Here is an 18588-nt window from a genome sequence, read left to right as displayed (position 1 = left end):
CTGGACCAGGATTTTTTTTAAAAAAGAGTCTAATCTTCAAGGGCAGTTAATACATGTTACAGCTATATTGTCACTGCAACAAATCTGTCAACTAACTGATTTTCTTTTTAATCGGTAGTAGTCACTATAAGCTCCTTTATGGAGCTTGACTCTCTTATATTCTTAGGACCTTCTCTTCTAGATATCTGGAAGCAGCTAGTTAGTTAAAGAACTTCTTTACCTGAAAATTATTCTCTGCATTGCTGTACACTTGTCTGAATACCTTAACAGTGTTGGAATAAAGCCTGCCATTAGCTAGTGTAATGTTTGATGTCATGCTTTTTTTTTTTTTTTTTAAGGGTAGGGGAAGGCTAGCACAGTGACTCTTTAAAGTAACAAACATCCAGAACAAACATTCTACAAAATATCAAATTTATTTATATAAAATATTTTACACATGAATAACTGTACACATGCACACACCCACACAATACTTTACCACAAATTTAGGCCAGTAGTTTTCTTTAATTTCATAAATCTAGCACACAGTATCTTACAGGAATTTACATTATAATTCTTTGAAGACACAATGGGGAAAGCTTTGATCGTTCATTTATAAACCTTCCATAAATTACAAAAGAAAGGCAGTCTGAAAAGTATGTATAAACAGTAAAAACAATTTACAAATGGACAAGAATTACAAAATAGTAACTGCCAATGTCTGCCAGCAAGATTGTTTTAATCAAGAAGCCAATATTAGAATTAGTGTTTTGAAAGATTTGTACTGTATTGGTAGAGCCTTTTAACTGGCTACAGCTTGTGTGTATAACATACACCTCTTTCATTGCTGCATCTAGGACATGCATTTTATCTTGATTCTGACATCAATAACATGAAAAATGATTTTTTAAACTTAAAACTGCACTTCCACAAGAGAGAACACTTGGGGAGCAAAGATGATTATTGTTTAGAATACTGAAACGTTCACACTAGTACCGGAGCTATAAAACAAGATTTTGAATTATTAAAACACTGTGTGCATTCTCTGGATAGTTTAGGCGCTACCTCATGTTAGTATACTGAATGTTTGCTAAAGGAACTCATACAAATGTTTAAAAATTCATCCTGCACAACATTTTCAGCCTCCAAAAAATTACATCAGACATTAAATGGAGTCAATAACACATTACTTGATCTTAAACTACCATGTCTGTGAGGTTGAAAAGACATTTGAATACACAGTACATAGAAAGTATACGCTGTATATTTAGACAGTACGAATCATTGTGTATTAATAAGGCAAAACATCAAGGCTGAGTAAACTAGGAGTTTCAAGACCATTTTTGTTTAAGATAAACGTTAGGCTAGTTTGGAGTGAGCATTTTTGAAGAGGGCTCAAATAAGATTTTACTGCTTCCCCCAAAGTTAAAGGAGAATAAAGGCAGAGATTTATCCAATATTGTTAGAGATGTGGAGGTGCCTTGAAATAAAAAGATGATATCCTTCTAGTCTTAATTCCTCAAAATCTTTTTTTGAAGAAAAACAGATATTGACAACATTGCTCTTTAGTAGCAACAAGTCCACTTCTTTTTTTCTTGCTGTTTTGATCAAACAAGTCACACAATTCTCTGGTGTTAAAATGCAAAGGTTCTGTAAAGATGTACGTTATAGTCATGAAAGCCCTAGTTTGAAGGGTTGTTTGTTTTTTTGTTTTTTTTTTAAAAATACCATAGCTTGGAAGCTTTACAAGTTGTCCGGAAGTAAATGAATCATTTCACTGCACCCAGCTTTTTCAGCAGTTTCTTGCCTTTGGAAAGCAGCCCCTTTTTCTTTTTCGAGGACATTTCCCTGCCTCTCCCGGGACTACCAGAACCCATAGATGACGTAGGTGACCCAGAATGGAGATGGACTGTGGGAGATGGTGCTCTCCTTGATGTACCTGTATTCTCAGGAGGAACCTATTAGGTATATTATTTTAGTTTATTGAACGTTTGAAAGCACTCATCATCAAGAAAGTTGGTAACAATTTTTGTCCTATTACCCACTTTAAAAAAAAAAAAAAAAAGGGCTGGCTCAATTCTTCTTTCAATAGTTTTAAGTATGCCATAGGGAAATACAGACAATACATAAATACAGCTTCCCACAAATAAAATTGTGAGCAAAGGTATAGACAGCAAAAAATACACACTTCAGTGGGTCCTCAAGTTGGTTATATTTTTGAACAGAGCTGGAGACTCTTAACTTTGCCATCGTTTTGGCAAAAATCACAAATTTTGTACTTCAGCACTCTTAAAATTAAACAGCAAAGTGGATTACATACTATAGATCCATCTATATACACCAAACAGTTTCCACAAGGAATTACTGTATGTTCAAACTGTATATGATTATCACTTAAAATTTCTGATGTCCTTTGAACACGTTTTCTTAAAACAGGTTAGCATACTGTATATACGTATTTGAGAAGATGGCACACTGGTTGAAAGAAAGAGGGGAGGAGGGGGAAAAAAAAAGCTAAAATGAACCTTAATTGCAATCAAAGAAAGCTTAAAGACCCTGATTGCTTGGTGTGTGCTGCAGCTATATGATTGCCAGGTGAAGCTAAACCCTTGTTGTACAATACTTAGAACATGACAGCATTCCTAAATATTTTAAACAAAGCTATTTTAATCATCAAAAGCACTTCAATGAAACTACTAAACTATTTATACGCATCCTATTGCAACTACTGTGCCCTGCTGACAAAATGTGGTACTGTACGTTGTTAGATGATACTGTGTAGTATAAACCATGCCTCAGGGATCCCTATTATCTTTAATGCCAGTTAAGACAACATTAATACATTTAGCAGTTTGCTGTCTTATTGTGCAACAGTTTATTAAGCAAAGGGACTTCAAGCCTACTTTGATTTTTAAATCAAGGTCTAATTCTAATGAAAAACAACTTGGTAAAGCACCCCAACGTACACCTGAAGATACCATATATTTAGTCTAATGCATTCATTGGGAGAGCTGCATGTTTCATATTGACACTTTTTATTGCATTGGTAAACCAAACCACTGCTAAAGTGTTTCATAAGCATTTGCACTGATATGGACAGTCCTAGTAAACTGTGGCATATGAGGGGGTGTGTGTGTGTGTGTGTGCATTATTTCAGAATTACTGAATGGATACAGTCATAGCAAACTGGGGTACAATTGATTGTGGGAAACAGATTTTAAGGCAGACAGTGTAAGCAGATATTTGTGATTACGTTTCAGAGCTCTGTACCCCTGTAAACTTCTGTACTTATCTGCTTACAACTCACTTGCTTATTATTTAAGGGTGGGTGTTGTGCTTTTTTCCTGTATTTAGGAACTTTATCTCAGGTTAGCTAACAATGCAATACGCAGCTTTTGTCTGTAGCACAATTAGACATTGAACACTTCTTTTGATGTAAACAGAAACATTTAGCTCATGGAGAAATATGTTCCAAGTGCTGACTTTCATAAAGTTAACCCTAATTAGATGGGGAAAAGAACCCTTAATAGCCATGTCAGAGGATTTCTTTGTCTCATGCAAACACTGAGTTACAAGTACATACAGTAAATGTCTGTATCTGTTACTTTGGGGCCATTGATTTTGGAGACATATTTCTTTTTTTCACAGTTAAGTTTCAAGACTGTTGCATTAGATATTGTCAAGTGGCTTTAACTGATATCTTTATTGGTATCTTCAGTTGCTCACTTACGTGAAGGCTACATTGCCTTATTAAGGTGTGAAATGAACACTCTTCTTCTGTTTCCAAGCAGATGAGCAAAAAAATAAAAATATATATAAAATATATAATATATAAAAATATTGCAGTGATGAAACAAAACAAAAATGAAATACTCTGTACATGAATAATCTTTCATAAAGTGGAAGGTTTGGGCAGTTAACCGTTATTAGTAGGACTAAATCTTAAAAGGGTTAAAATTATTGTTAATCAGCTATCTTTACATTTTATGTTTCAGGGAGTAGCTGTCCCACTCCTTCCCCATCCCCAGCTACTTTTCCTGTTTTAATCTAGGTAATGTGTATGTGTATAGTTTTAAGTTTGAGGAAGTAAGAACTTTCACTAGAAAAGGCTGATGAAGTTAAAATTTTATTTCATTCACCAGAATCTCTTAATTTAAAATTAGGTTCATAATTATAAATGCTCATGATACATTAAAGATCAGTGCAGTCTTTCCATATTTAAGATGACTCTTAAAAATACCTAAAATGGGTATGTGGATTTTAAAATGTCATAAATAATATCCAAACTAAATGAGATGGTATAACATGGAAAAATTGAAAAAAATTATTTTTTAGTGGAGTTGCTTACCCTTTTTGCTTTTGTACGCAGTGGTGTATCCTGAACATATCGTGATGGTGCATCAGAAAGATAGACTTCTACATCATCAGGCACTTCTTCAAGAAAGTTTGAAGGAACCAGCCCCTTCTGTCCATTAAGTTCACCCTGCAATATGATAAACAATTGCTTTTGCAGTTTTTACAAATATGAATGCCTGTAAACATGCAACACTCTTATGAGATAGAGAGCTACTCGTCTGTATTTCATGAATGGCGAAATGAAGGGAGCAAAGAGCAAGTGACTTGCCCAAGATCACACACAAAATCTGATGGAGCTGGAAACAGAACTGAGATTTCCTGGCTCCGATCCTGTGATTGAGGTGCAAATTATCTTGCAAAAAAAGAGGCTAAAGAAAAGATAGGCAGAAAGTGTTCTGTAATTTCAGGTGAAGTCTATGGGTCCAGTATATTAAAAGAATGTGTTTAGATTACCTATGGTTAAGCTATGCATCCACGTCTTTGACAATATTAAAGTCACTGTGGGGGCAGAGAAGGCTACGCCATGTATTGAGTAGGTAAGACCTTTTAATATCTTCTTTTGCATTTTTTTTTGACTTTGCAAAGGGAAGTGCAAGGCCCTCCACACCATTTCTGCCCTAGATAGCAGATGCACAAGGGAAAACAGATGAAGCAGCCTCTTAAGGGTGTTTGCCCATTTCCTGTCCCTCCTGTGCAATATAGGATAGAGATAGATGGAGAAAAGGTGCCATTTTCTAGTTTACATGGATCCAGGGGATGCAAACACCTTTGCAGCTGCTGGGGAGGGGCTGTGGCTCTAATTTCAGCAGACAACTGTTATTCCAGCTGCTAACCATGGGTCAGAGGGGTGTATTTCATCACCCCAGTTGCTCTGCACTTTTCCCCCATAGAGCCGTAGTGCACAGGCTTTATGTAGATGGAATGGATTTCACGCCATGCAAGTAACCATGCTTTACTAACAATCTCAGTGCAGTTCTAATCTGTGTCCCTTTACTGACTGGAGCCTGCAGCAAAAGGGTGGCTAGAAACATTTGATTGGAACAGTGTTACTTCAGCTGTGGTAGTTACAATTTTATTAGCTATTTGGGCATGTATTCACATTGCCATGCTTCTCACTTGCAGTTCAGATACACTTATTGCAGCTAAAGTCACTAGGCAAATGTTCTTGTAACTTGTAGAAATGTATGAACACAGCTACAAATCTGAGATGCAGGAACAGCGCTATTTACATTATCACTTTGTACCTAAGAATTAGGGTATAGCATCACTAAGTGGCATGTTTAATAAATTTGCTGATATAGTAAATATTCAAGATGAAATGATAACCTGAATGAAATCCTCCCAGATCATACTTAAATAGTAATTGGAGATGCTGTTAGTAAAATGAGCTATTAGACACACTGTGCTTGATGTAGTTTAAGAAGCCAAAGAAAAGAAAACTTACATAGTAAAACCCATCTTCATCTATTTCACCAAAGACAGTGATAATGTCTCCTGTACAAAAAGTAAGCTCAGCCTGTGGAAAGAGGAAGGTGACTGGTCATGCTGTGTTACTGTGCAAACATTAATATTTGCTGCACTGAGGGCACATCAGGTTCATAATTTTTTTCCAATCATGTTAGTAGACAAGTGAATGAATCTGCATGTTGAATTAGAGAGCAAAATATTCTTCAGAACAAACCAGAAAGCTTTTTTTACTATCATACACTCGGCATTTTCTTGACAAACTGAACGTTAAATCCCTGGGTTCAGCTCATCCTAATGTGTGGGAGGAAATCACAGCAAGGATCCCCTTGTGGAGTTGGGGGTGAGATATGACCTCCTACAATCTGCCCCAGGATGCTGGTAACATAGCTCTATTGAAGCTGTGCTACCAAGGACACTTCCTCGCTGCAGCAGCCCCATACTCTCTGGGAGGTCACTCTTTCGGGGAATCTCTGCGGGGTCGGACAGAAGACACTGCATGACCACTTTGCCCCTGCACAGAGCTGGGCACAAACAGCAACCTTTTTGGAGAGACGGAAGGAGGAGATGGGGGACAGTGCTCCTGAAGCAGAGGGAGAGCTGAATGCAGAACTGTGGGGACAATCTGGGCCCTGTTTATTTAAAGGCTTTACAGTTTTTCCAGTTTACGATAACAGAGAGAATGCTACAGAGTTTGAGAACTAGATCTGATTAAGTGATGGAGATAATATGAATTAGTACGGTACCAAGCACTTCCAAAGTGCCCTATGTAGAAAACTGTTCCACAGTCAGGCTACAGTGTGTTTTAAGTAACAAATATGGGGCGATTGCAACCTTGGTAGGCATATTTTGCTTTGCCACATAACTTCATGAGTAGCCTGCTACTCCTAGTACCATGAGTTTGGCCTGCTCTCAAAAGCATGCTTCAAATTCTGTTTGCTGGACGTGGAGGAGCTCCAAGATGACACTGAAGGTATCATATGCAGGGGAGAGAAAGAGAGCCTGGTGGACTGGGCCTCGTGCAAGACCCGAGGCCTGAACCATAGTCAGCAAAGTCAGGCCATAGATTGAAGCAGATGCTTCCAGTTCCCAGGAAGTTGGCACAGGCACTGGTAGCATTGCTAAAACACCGGCACTACTGAGAAGTAACAGATACCGGGTATGTGTGTGAACACCCTCCAAAAGACTAGCACCAGATAAAAGGGTTTGACAGAAGTGATGAATAGGGGATGTTTTGCCCAAGACACCTGGAGCAAGACACAAGGTGAGGTAATAAGCAGATGTCATGAAACACGTAAGTGGTACGTAAGTTGTGTTTGTCACTCTATAAATGTTGGGGTGTTTTGCCTTAACCCTTTGTCCAGCCGAGGGGGACAGTGGAAAGTCCCCCTGCTGAGCTGAGTCCATTGGGATGGGCATACATATTAGTGTATCTGTGACAATGGACAATAAAGCTGAGTGCCTTTACCACCGAGCTGCGTCTGTCGTCTTTCTGGGTAGTAATACCAAGGTCTGCTGGGCCAGCTATCTGCCCAGAGCTGGTACAGCACATGGAGAGAAGACACAGACACACCAACTGACAACTTCATACACCGGCTTCATTGCCTGCTTTGTTGCTGATGGGAAATGTATGAGGGTAGAGCATGGGTTCTCAACCCATGGCCAGTGGGCCACTTGTGGCCCAATCAGCACAAAGCTGCAGCCAGGTAACAACCTCAGGGCCATACAAGTAGTAGATATATTGTGTGGATGTGGCCCACAAGTAAATAGGTTGAGAACCACTGGGGTAGAGGGAGGATAGACCCATGATGAAGATTTGGGAAGAAGTGCATAATTTCTTAAGATACCATTAAAAGGGTATGATACAGACAGATTACACAGAGAGTTAGACATCATACATTTCCATGAAGCCAAGTGGATCACTAAGGGAGAAAATTTGATATTTTATGAATGCATGTGTTAAGGATTTTTTGCATCTCCATGTTTCAAAATCAGTTGTGCTTCCGGCTACCTGGTTTTTGGAGTGAGTTGCGACACTTCTGACAATCATATTCTCTTAAGGAAGGATGCTAGGTCAATTTGGGATTAAATATTCTTTCCCTCTTCACTTTGGAAAATGTTTATTCCCATAATTTAAAATAATTTACCATATTTTCAGGTAGGCCTGTGATATAATACAATCATGATTTTCTTGGATCCACAAGTCAGCACAGCGGAGCCGAATACTGAAAGATGTTCATGAACATGTGTTTAAACCAAACCCATGAATTCAATGGATATATAAATGATAAACAAAAAAATTGTTTTTGTTTAAATCAATACCTCCACATCAACGTTAGGAGAACTTTCTCTTGGATCATAATCGTATAGTGCCACCATCCTCCGTGTTGACACAGAATGCTGTCTGCCACTCCTTCTGTTCCTTTCTGTTCCAGTTAGAGGGAAAGGGGAGGAAAGCTATCAAAGTTATTTTGAAGAAAAAAAACAGCATGGTGCAATTTTTTCTTCTTGTTATTTTCTCAACAGTGTAGTAATCAACTCAAGACTATTTCTCTAGCAAGCTGGACAGGTGACCAAAGAGACATACGAAATCTATTAACATAGTCATGGATTCCTGATGCAAGCTGGACATCGAGTCCAAAGCAAGTCTTTAATTCTTAATAGCTGGGTTGATCCTACTGTTTCTAAATCATCTCAGCAATATATATATTGAAAGCTACTATTTGTTATGCCTTTTTTTAATCTTTGTGATTAGAAGAATCATCAGGTGCTACTCCCCAGGCTTTTGGATAGTAGATGTTCAGGATTCTATCCTGTTTCACTTCAAGCAGACTGTCACTTTTACTCACTGGTCTTTTTTTCCTGCTAAAGCCAACAGGAATTTTGTGCCTGGCATTATTCTTCCCCTTCTTGGCAGGGTAGTTGGACAAGAAACAGAACTGTTCTCACTTGATCCAAGACAAGTGATTTATCAATTTTTTTTAAAGGAATCTGAACGTTTCCATAGGCTTGTGGTTACAGAAACACACTTTCAAGTATTCCATGAGTTTACAGCTTTCCTTAGCAGGCGACAGAAGGAAGGAGGTGAAACTTACAGCTTCCAGAAATTAGATGAAATGTTTATTGACTGACAAACATTTACAGGGAAGTCTGTGATGGGCTTAATTTTAAAACTGAATGAGAGCAGCATGATTCTTGCAGATGATGCCACAGCAAGAGAAACATGCTTGTTAGTTTTACTTACAACAGGCATAAAGGGCAGTTCTGATGAGCTAGAGAAAAGCATTATGAAGTGCGTTAAAGGAAAACTGGTTAGGAGCAGCCTTAGGACTCTTGGTCCAGTGAGCCTGGAGCATTCTAGGGTGGGGTAAGGTAGTAGGGGAAGACTTTCATCAGTGGGGAAGTATGCAGCATGCATGCACTCTGGCTTTCACACCTAATAGCTAGGAATGAAGCATTCAGTCAGAGGAGATTGCAGCACAGACCCAGTCAAGGGGAACGTAAGCAATCTCAGCTGCTGATGCAAGGAGGGATTTATACAGAGTGTAAGGAGAAGTCCAAAGTGAAGGGCTGGATTATTACATAGTTAGGATCCAATTCCCTTGTAGCTTGGACCAACTCATAGTGACTGCCTTGAAGAAGCCATGGGTCCCTTTGACATACTACTCTGCTAGGACAACGGAAGGCCTGTTCTCCAGTGCTAGGGACCTCTCTGCTTCTAAAAGATCAAAGGCATAAAAAGTAAATCTAGACAGCTCAAAGCAATTCAGCTAATTTACAGCTTGAATCAAGTTATTGTTTCTTAGCACAGACCTCTTTTAGACTTTCTGGATCTGCGGTGTACAGAGCGTGTGCTCTCTTTGAAACGGTCACAGTTGACTTCAGGAAAGGAGTGCATACAAATAAAAGAAGAGGAAAAGATATGAAGCTGTTCAAAGTTCTTAATTTTTAAGGATTTAATGTGGGCAAAGGATTAAGCAAAATTAGTCATAGCTGAACACAGCATGTTAATTAAGTGTTTGATTTGACATTCAGACTGAAGCATGTGTGATAACAGCATAAAACAGACTGGAGATTTAGGGCCTGATCCTGCTAGCAGTGTCGCATTGGCAGACTATGTGACAGAAGGGGGTCTGGAAATGTGAATTTGTTTGCACATTCAGGCACTTGGTTTGTATTTAATTCAAAATTAAGCCAAACTCTCCGTATTCTCTGAACTCTAGGGTTCTTTGTGCATTTACTTGAAACTGTGACTAGAAAACTTTATCCAGATTTAAGAGAAAAGCCACTTGCTTTTAAAGTGTCAAGATATTTAAAGGTGAACTGCAGTGGAGGGGAAGGGGTTACTAGCAGTTAGCCCACTCTGGAACATTCCAGACTAAGAAAAGTATGCTTACAGATACAGTGGCAGTTTAATACAAGTGCTTTCCCCCTCCTAGAAAAATCTGAGATGCAGACTTCTTCACTGCTCTGTCCGAACGAGGTACATCACCAGTAGCATGCAACAAAGAAGCCAATGGCGCTTCCAAAAATAGCTCGCAGGATCAGATCCTTAGAATGGCCACAATCTGCCAGGTCTAAAGTTAGGCTTCTAACATTGTATTTAGACACCTAAATAAATAATCTCATTTTCAAAGATGTTCAGCATCTACAACTCTCACTGACTTTGACAGGAGCTGAGTGCTCAGCACTTTTGAAAATCAGGCCACACTGAGATAAGTGTTTTTAAATATGGAGTTGGGGTAAAAGATTGCAGGAGTGCCTAAAGGTATGTCTGTACAGCAAAAAAAAGAGAAAAAAAAACATCCGGCAAGTCTCAGAGCCTGGGTCAAATGACTCAGGCTTGTGGGGCTCACACTATGGGGCTAAAAGTAGCAGTGTAAATGTTCCCACTCGAGCTGGATTCCAGGCTCTGAGATCCATTTCCCACACTGGCGTTTCGAAGCCCAGGCTACAGCCCAGATGGGAACACCTACACTGCTCTTTTCAGCCCCATAGCCTGAGCTCAAGTCAGTTGACCCAGGCTCTGAGACTCACTGCCACATTTTTGATTTGGGTTGTTTTTTTTTTTTTTGCGTGTAAACAAACCCAAAGAGACTAAGAGCTTGTCTACACTTAAAATGCGCAGCTGCAGCACTTGAGTGCTTCAGTGAAGACACAACTTACGCCAACAGCAGGGCTTCTCCCATCAGTGTCGGTACTCCACCTCCCCGACAGGAGATAGCTAAGTCAACACAAGAATTCTCTTGCAGACCTGGCGCTGTCTACACTGGGGGTTGGGTCACTTTAACTGCGTTGCTCTGTGGTGTGAGTTTTACACACCCCTGAGCGATGTGGTTAAACCAACCTAATTTCCTAGTGTAGACCAGGCTTTAGGATCCTAAGTTCTGTATTCAAAAGTGACTTAGTGCCAGATTTTCACATATATTTAGGTGCCTAAAAGATGCAAACAGGCACTTAGTGAGATTTACAGAAGTACCCAAGTGGGTTCGGCACCTACCTCACCTCAACTGCAAGGAAATTGAGTGCCTAATCTACTCAGGTGCTTTTGTAAAACTTACTAGATGCCTATCTGCATCTTCAGTTTCCTAAATACTTATCAAAACCAGGCATTTAGGAGCCTATATCCCAGCCAATGACTCCTAATTCACTTAGGCACTTTTGAAAATATTACCTCTAGGCACTCAGGTTTGAAACTTTTACCCATGGTTCTTTCACTCCCTTTGTTTGTTCCATGTCTTAAGTCCTTTTGCTCTGGCACACAAATAGGGAAATAGTGAGCTGAGAATTCTGAGGATCTTAAAGGGCCTATAATTGTTTTATTTTGTGAAAAGTACTTTAAAAAAAAACAATGGTAAGACACTATTTTCATTTTGTAATCTTGCAAACAATTCTAGAGAGATTTTTTGTTTGTTCGATTGTTTTTGTTTTTATGTAGCCACATTTACAGTTCACTTTTAAACAAGACTGAACCAATGTTAGTGGTTTACAGTCTTTTGTTTTCTTGCTCCTTTGAAAGATTTAAAATTTGTTGATGGCGTTTCCTCAAAATATATTTGTATATAACTACAATATGTCTCTGTACAACATTTAATCACTGATTTAAGGTTACTGGTTCAAAACAGGAAAGGCTGGTTTGTGATCTCAATATCTTTTAAACTTTTTGACTATGCAATGTTAATCTGAATATTGTGAGGCATAACCCTTTGCCACCATCCCTTTAAATTTATGGTAAAGTAGGTTAAAGTAGAAGAGTAAAAAGAACAACAAACAAGTGATTCTTTTTATGCTTTCCAGCAGTGAGCATAACATTTATCAAACATGTCAGCACTGCATATGCCAAAAGCAGTGGGATCTTGTTCTGTGTCTAGAAATCTTTCAGAAAAGTAGTCTCTTAAAAAAAAAATGAGTATGTGCAGTACTGAAATGCAAGTCCTCATTTGTGTTGTCAACAGTGAAAATGCTTAAATAGTCTGAAGTTTTTTAAAAACACAATCAAGATACTGACACAGAATGTATCCCATAGTGTAGCAGACTGCTGTAAAATTTAGACACATGTTTCAAATCATCAAAAAAGCTAAAGCGCAAACAGCCCAGTTAACAGCACTAAATCGCTATCTATACATATATTTTCCCCTACCTATTTTTTCTACAGGTGTATTCAGAGGAAGAAACCCTTGTTTCAGAAGCTGATCCATCATTTCTTCATCATCTGCTTGGATTTCAGAGACCATATTACATGGAATGAGGCCAAGTCTTGTGCAAGTTTCTCCTCGGTAGAATCCATCAGCATCTTTATCTCCATAAACCTAAATATTCAAGGCATAAAAAAATTGATCCATCAATGTTGTTTTAATATTTGGGATTTATTACAAAACAGTCCCTGAAGGATCGCAAGGTATCTATGAATTAGGGTTTCTTTACAGCTACTCTGATTTTTCTTTTTTAACAGAGCCCTAGGTTTTTTTTTAGGTACCTCTGAATTGTGATACCATACATTTGAGCAGAAATCAGCTGTTTTGTTACCTATGACATAAACATAACTGAGGAACACCTTTAAAAGCTCCCCCCCCCAAAAAAAATCTTAATATTATTTGCATCACTATTTATGGTGGTAGAGGCTATAGTGAGCATTTGAAGAATTGGATCAAGTTTTATTATTTTAAGTAGATTAAATTTTTGGCAAAATCAAGGTTACACCAAGAAAACATTTTATGTGAAATATGATGTGTGTATCTAAGATTTATGCATATCTCACATACCAGATGCATCTGAAGAAGTGTGGTTTTTTACCCATGAAAGCTTATGCCCAAATAAATCTGTTTGTCTTTTTAGGTGCCACCAGACTTGTGTTTTTGTCACATACAAGAAAGTATTTTACTTATAATAGAACTGTATCCAAAACCCCATTCCCAGTAACAGGTGAATCCAAATTAAATCAGTTTGTCCCATCTTTGATACTAATCAAAAGCTAATGAAATGAAGCTTACAGTAAGAAACTGTAAATATTTTCATTGTGAAAATATTTGAAAATTCAGTACTGTATGATTCATTTATTATTTTTTTGCTCACGATTTGTGCCATGCTAAATTTGGGTGGTAACTGGAATTCAATTAAAAGACACAAACTGCATTTTCAAATTGCAGTTAATTAAATAAAGTCTACTTAAATGTGTGGGATACATAAGAAAAAATAAGTCTATCAACATGTTTTGCATTTAAAACTAACTGATTTAAGAAACAAAAGAAGTGTAACTGTGGTTAGTGAATTGAACTGATTGTTTCTGGAGTTCAGAATTTTAGAACCCAATAGATCTGATCATACTTCATTTTTATCCATAGCCTAGAAGAAGAAAACAAACGTTCCTGTTTTTTCAACTCCCAGTTTCTCAAGTATGAATGAAGTAGTCATTGAACTGAACTGGTTGGATACACTGAAATGAAGACGATATTCTCTTTGCACCTGCAGAAGAAAGTACTGCTGTCAAAATCTGGTTTAGCATGTCAACAAATGCTGATTCCAGGTGCTTAGCCAGTGACTTCTGTCAGTTCAGTGGTTTGACTTCCTTTAAAGTTTTGGCCGCAAACATGGACTGCTTGAATATTTTTTATTTAAGTTATTTTAGTATATTGTAGTAACTTTAGTCCTTAATATGGATTGTCATAATTTCACATTTAATTTTAAACAGGTTAATTTTTTTAAAAAGAAAATATTTAACTTAAATAAAAAATGACTGAAATAAAAAAAAATTATTTAATTTCAAAATATCATCAATTTTTATCCACTCTACCAGGAAAATACCGGTCCAGCGTGTTTGGGACCCAAACATAGCAGCCTGGTGAGTGTCCAGAAAAGGGAGGCTGCATGGGGCTGGCATCATAACTGCCAATCCTGCAAGGTTTGCCTAGAATTTGAGAGGCAGTGAAAGAATTTGGGACACTCATTGTACTGCATGAGAAGGGGCTTTGCTATGGCCCTGATTCAGGAAAGGAAAATAGCACCTAAGCCATCCCATTCATAGACATTAAAACACATGCTTAGGTGGCATCTTGACTAAGGATTTAAGCACATGCTTTCCTGAAGAGGGGTTTATAAGCTGTTTCATAAGCTCCCTCCGGAAGGTACTTATTAATCAAGCCTTATATTTTATTGTAAACAGTTATTCTCCTAAGCACTTAGTAAAATATACATTTTGTTTTCAAGAGTGTAATTCATGTGTTTTGTATCTGCTAAACAAACACATAGGGCCTGATCCACCCATTGTTACAGTCTTTACAGTAGGATGTCAATTAGCTTCCGTTAGGAAGTGAGTCAACGGCCTTCTCATCTGGGAGTGGATGTTTTGGGTGCGCAAGAAATGCAACATAAAGCCTTAAGAGTGCCTCAGACCACTGGCAATGCAGGGCTCATACAGACTAGTGATGTCGTGAAGATATCTATCTAACACATATGCAAACGGAGAAATCTGTCAGATCCCTCAGCAGGAGGGCCAGATGCAGTCTACCCACAGCAGTGGGGACATTACAGCACTTGCACAAAGACAACTGGGGACATTGGGAAACATAGGGCAAGCATGAGCAGAAGCCACATTTTTTCAGCGGCTGGGACATGGGCTACTTAAAGGGCTGACCTGGCTTCACTGTTTAACTCCAGGAGAGGAGAGAAACACCTATCATCAGGCGGGTGGAGCCGGTCAGCCGCATAGGTGCCTATGCCTCGACCCTTTCCGGGACATTTTGTGTTTGGCTAGTGTAGGTGGCTCCCTGCTCAGCTTACTGGTTTCTGAGAATCCCTTTCTTAGGTGCCTAACTCTCCCAAGCACTGTATGGGGAGCCTAGCTCAGGACTGATTATGCCATGTGGTAGGCCACCTAGGGGGTAGGTACTGCAATGGTGAGCAGAGCACTGCCTAAGCATCTTTGATGACATGGGCCTAAGTAACTTCAGAGCCTGCCATGAAAAATTTATGGGATGTAGGTGCCTAAATCACTTAGATGCTTTTGAAAATTTTACCCCCACTATTTCATTTTTTTAAAGCCATCAGTACTAGACATGAGACAGTTCTCAACCCCGTGATACGTAAATGTGTGTGGCTCTAAAGAAAAGGTCTTGGCACTGATCCTAGAAACTCTTGTGTGAATGGACCCATGAAGGCCAGTTTGCATGATCAGGTCTTTGGTTTGCTTTGCTTTTAGATTCCCACCTTAATGATCTGTCCTTCTTTAAATGGTAGCTCTTCTTCTGCAGCATCAGGATTGGGAGACATTGTCAGTGGATCATAGTCAAAGAGGGCAACAAATATTCGAGGAGAAATATCCTCTGTGCCAGGATCTGTTTCTGATTCTTCATAAATATCTGCAGAAAGATGGTCCCGACTACAGTATCCATCTGTGAAAGTAAGATCAGAAGGGAGCAAAAATTCAGCAATGCAAGTCAGAATAATTTTTCAGCTTGTTCAATTTAGGTCTGAAATTTGTTCCTATATCTCTGTTTGAAATGGGACTAAATTACTGTGCAGTCGGGAACTTATAATGTGCTCCAGCAGGGTCTACACAGGCCAGTTAGGGCGTAGCCTGCTAGTGCACATTAGAATTTGCATCCCTCTAACATGCACTGTGTAGACAAGCCCTGTGTTTGCAGTGCTCAGAGGAATGGCACTAGGACATGACTAGCCATAACGGTGTTTAAACAAAGTTACTGCTAGCATGGTCCCACCCCTCATGTGAATGGGACTAAGGTTAAACCAATACTACAAAAACAACAAAATACGTTTTTGATCCAGCTGTGTTCCCATACAGTTGTTTTTTGCCTACAGTTGTGTTGTAATCCATCTAGACCTTTGCATTTAAGCCAAATACATATTGACCATATATATATATATATATATATATATAAGACATTGATCCTGCATTGAACTTTGTGCAGGGGAAAGAGCCCAGTGCAGGATTGGGAATAATACCTTTGTCCAATGCATAGTAAAAGCCAGGTCCCTTCAAAGTACGTCAAGTTGGGCACCCAAAACACAAACCACCTAAATCACTGCTGAAAATCTTGGCCCATCACATGTTTAACTTTAAGCATATACTTACGTCCCATTGACTTCAACAGAGAGTCAACCTCTTGCCTCAATGTTTTACTGAATCAAGGCCTTTAGCTACATCACATAATCTTCCAGAACTTCCACTATTATCAATTTTTTTTCTGAAGGCCTACTTTATATGTTAAATATATATATATTTAGGCCCATATTTCTGCTTTAATAATATCTGCATAATACAGATTGTATATTTATTGAAATAATTTAAATGTTTTATTTAGGATTTAGTATAGAACTTTTTTTAAGATGACCCTCCCCACTTTACCTACTTCTAATGCCAGAGCACTGTTAAACAATTTTTTGGAATTAAAAAAAGGTCAGTTTAGAGGGGCACAGCTTCAAGGGGATGGCTACTGAAACTTGTGTCCAGAACACTAGAAAGAAGGTGGATAAGGAAATGCAGAACAGCCAAAGGATGGGAAACACAGTCCAACCAGGAAGCTTCACACAGGCACAAAGCACAGAAGGGAAGTGGAACAAGGACAGGACATGGACAAATGGCAACGGAGATTTCCCCCCAGTTGAATGATGTTTTATTTCCACTGTCACATGGACTGGAAATGCAAAACAGGGTTTTTCTTCAGAGTATTGCACATTTTGTTTTTTAAGTGAGACAGATCAAATTATGCCCTCCTGGACTGGCAGCCAACTCCAGCTGAAGTCAGTTGGAGTTAGTTACAAGCATGAGTTGTGCACAGACTTTATCAAAACAGTTCTGAACCGGAATGGTGAAGATTCAGGATGGTCACATGTCTGTTTCAGGCAATCAGACATCTTGTGAGTGGCTTAGTTATTTATATTCTGCTCAGAGGCTATATATATGCTGCTTGACTGGCTGCTGTAGGCCAGATTTTCAGCTGATGTAAATTGGCATAGCTCCATTGCAGTCCTTGAACTATGTTGATTTATGCCAACTGATGATCTGGTTCAAAATATTCAGAGCTTTTTGCTCTCAAACCCAAAAACCAGACACCTACCTGTAACTTGTTCTTTGAGATATGATGCTCATGTGTATTCCATGTGGGTGTGTGCGCATCCTGGGCACCGTAGCTGGAGAACTTTGCCTAGCAGTATCCATAGGGGCGGTGCTCACACCCTGGAGCCTAGCCCTTCCCCTGCCCCAATGTCCTCAGTTCCTTTGCACTGAACATCAGAAGTACAGACTCCGATGCCGAGGGGACAGAGGATGGATTGTGGAATATACGTCTGCATCACATCTTGAAGAACAGCAGTTATGGGTAGGTAACCATTTTTAGTTCTTTGAGTAGGTGCAGTTGTGTATTCCATGCAAGCAATATTTGCAGGAGGTGGGGCACAGAGTCTATTTAAAGGAGGACGGCAGGACTGCCTTCCCGAAGTTTGCATCTGATCTGGACGTAGCTGTGATGGCACAGTGATTGGCAAAAGTATGCACAGAGAACCAGTTGGCCGCCCTGCGGTTGTCCAATATAGAAATGTCATTTAGAAATGCCATTGACGTTGGCTGAGCTCTAAACTAACATTTAAACTAAACCTAATGTACTACTACTGCTATATACAAGAAAAGGTCTCAGAAAACAAAGCAAAAGCGTCTGGTGAAGACACCACACAGCATTCTGACTCCAGCCATGGGCGGAGAGAAGGAACTGAGGGGGTTGGGCCAGCACCGCTCTTATGCAGCCAGAGGAGGGGCTAAGGCTGCATCTACTCAAAGAAGAACACTTTTTTAGTATTGATTTGTTTAAATGTTTACTTTGGCTTCTTTTTTGCTTCATTTGAAAGATGAACAGAAAACTTAATGCTTCTCCCAGCTTCAGACCTGGCCTAAGCTACTTTTAGGTGGGAACAGTGTAAAGATATGAAAGGCTGAGAATTTTGTATAATTATGCAATGGCTTCTTATGGGGATGAAGCAGCAAACACAATCAATAATGGGTGGGAGACAATTACTACCTTACGTACGTCAATTAGCACTTGCAGTGATACAAGTGAGTACACATACTTTTTAAAATAAATTTTATTTTTACTTTCACTGAAGGTCTGATCCAAATCCCAGTGAAGTCAATGGCAAGGCACCCATTGACTTCCAGGGGCTTCAGATCAGCCCTAAGCCAAACAATAAACTAAGAGTGATGCTTGAGTAGTGCTGCTTCTCACTGTGGAACGTTTGGTGATGATGAACCTCCCCATTTTGGCTCTGTCTAGTGCTAGATTT

General features: G+C 39.1%; 1 protein-coding gene across 9 annotated transcripts in view; it reads right to left on the bottom strand.

The window, feature by feature from the left end:
* Positions 1-441: 441 nt before the first annotated feature.
* The window catches only part of RIMBP2 (RIMS binding protein 2), a 285737-nt gene continuing 267590 nt past the window's right edge, over positions 442-18588 (bottom strand). For 4 of the 9 annotated variants that reach the window (XM_084648844.1, XM_084648836.1, XM_084648837.1 and 1 more), the window contains 6 exons: positions 15502-15686; positions 12440-12608; positions 8122-8225; positions 5780-5851; positions 4328-4462; positions 442-1937 (listed from right to left, as the gene is read on the bottom strand). In XM_084648844.1, the coding sequence (XP_084504970.1) occupies positions 1749-1937; positions 4328-4462; positions 5780-5851; positions 8122-8225; positions 12440-12608; positions 15502-15686 (854 nt within the window). In that variant the 3' untranslated portion in view covers positions 442-1748. Of the gene's footprint in view, positions 1938-3709; positions 3757-4327; positions 4463-5779; positions 5852-8121; positions 8226-9612; positions 9679-12439; positions 12609-15501; positions 15687-18588 lie in introns of all 9 variants that reach the window. The other 5 variants (XM_084648843.1, XM_084648839.1, XM_084648840.1 and 2 more) reach the window with 2 other exon arrangements.

Source organism: Lepidochelys olivacea (genome assembly GCF_965140295.1).
Source record: "Lepidochelys olivacea isolate rLepOli2 genome assembly, chromosome: 15".
Classification (NCBI taxonomy): domain Eukaryota; kingdom Metazoa; phylum Chordata; order Testudines; family Cheloniidae; genus Lepidochelys; species Lepidochelys olivacea.
This window is presented reverse-complemented; position numbering and strand designations above follow the sequence as displayed.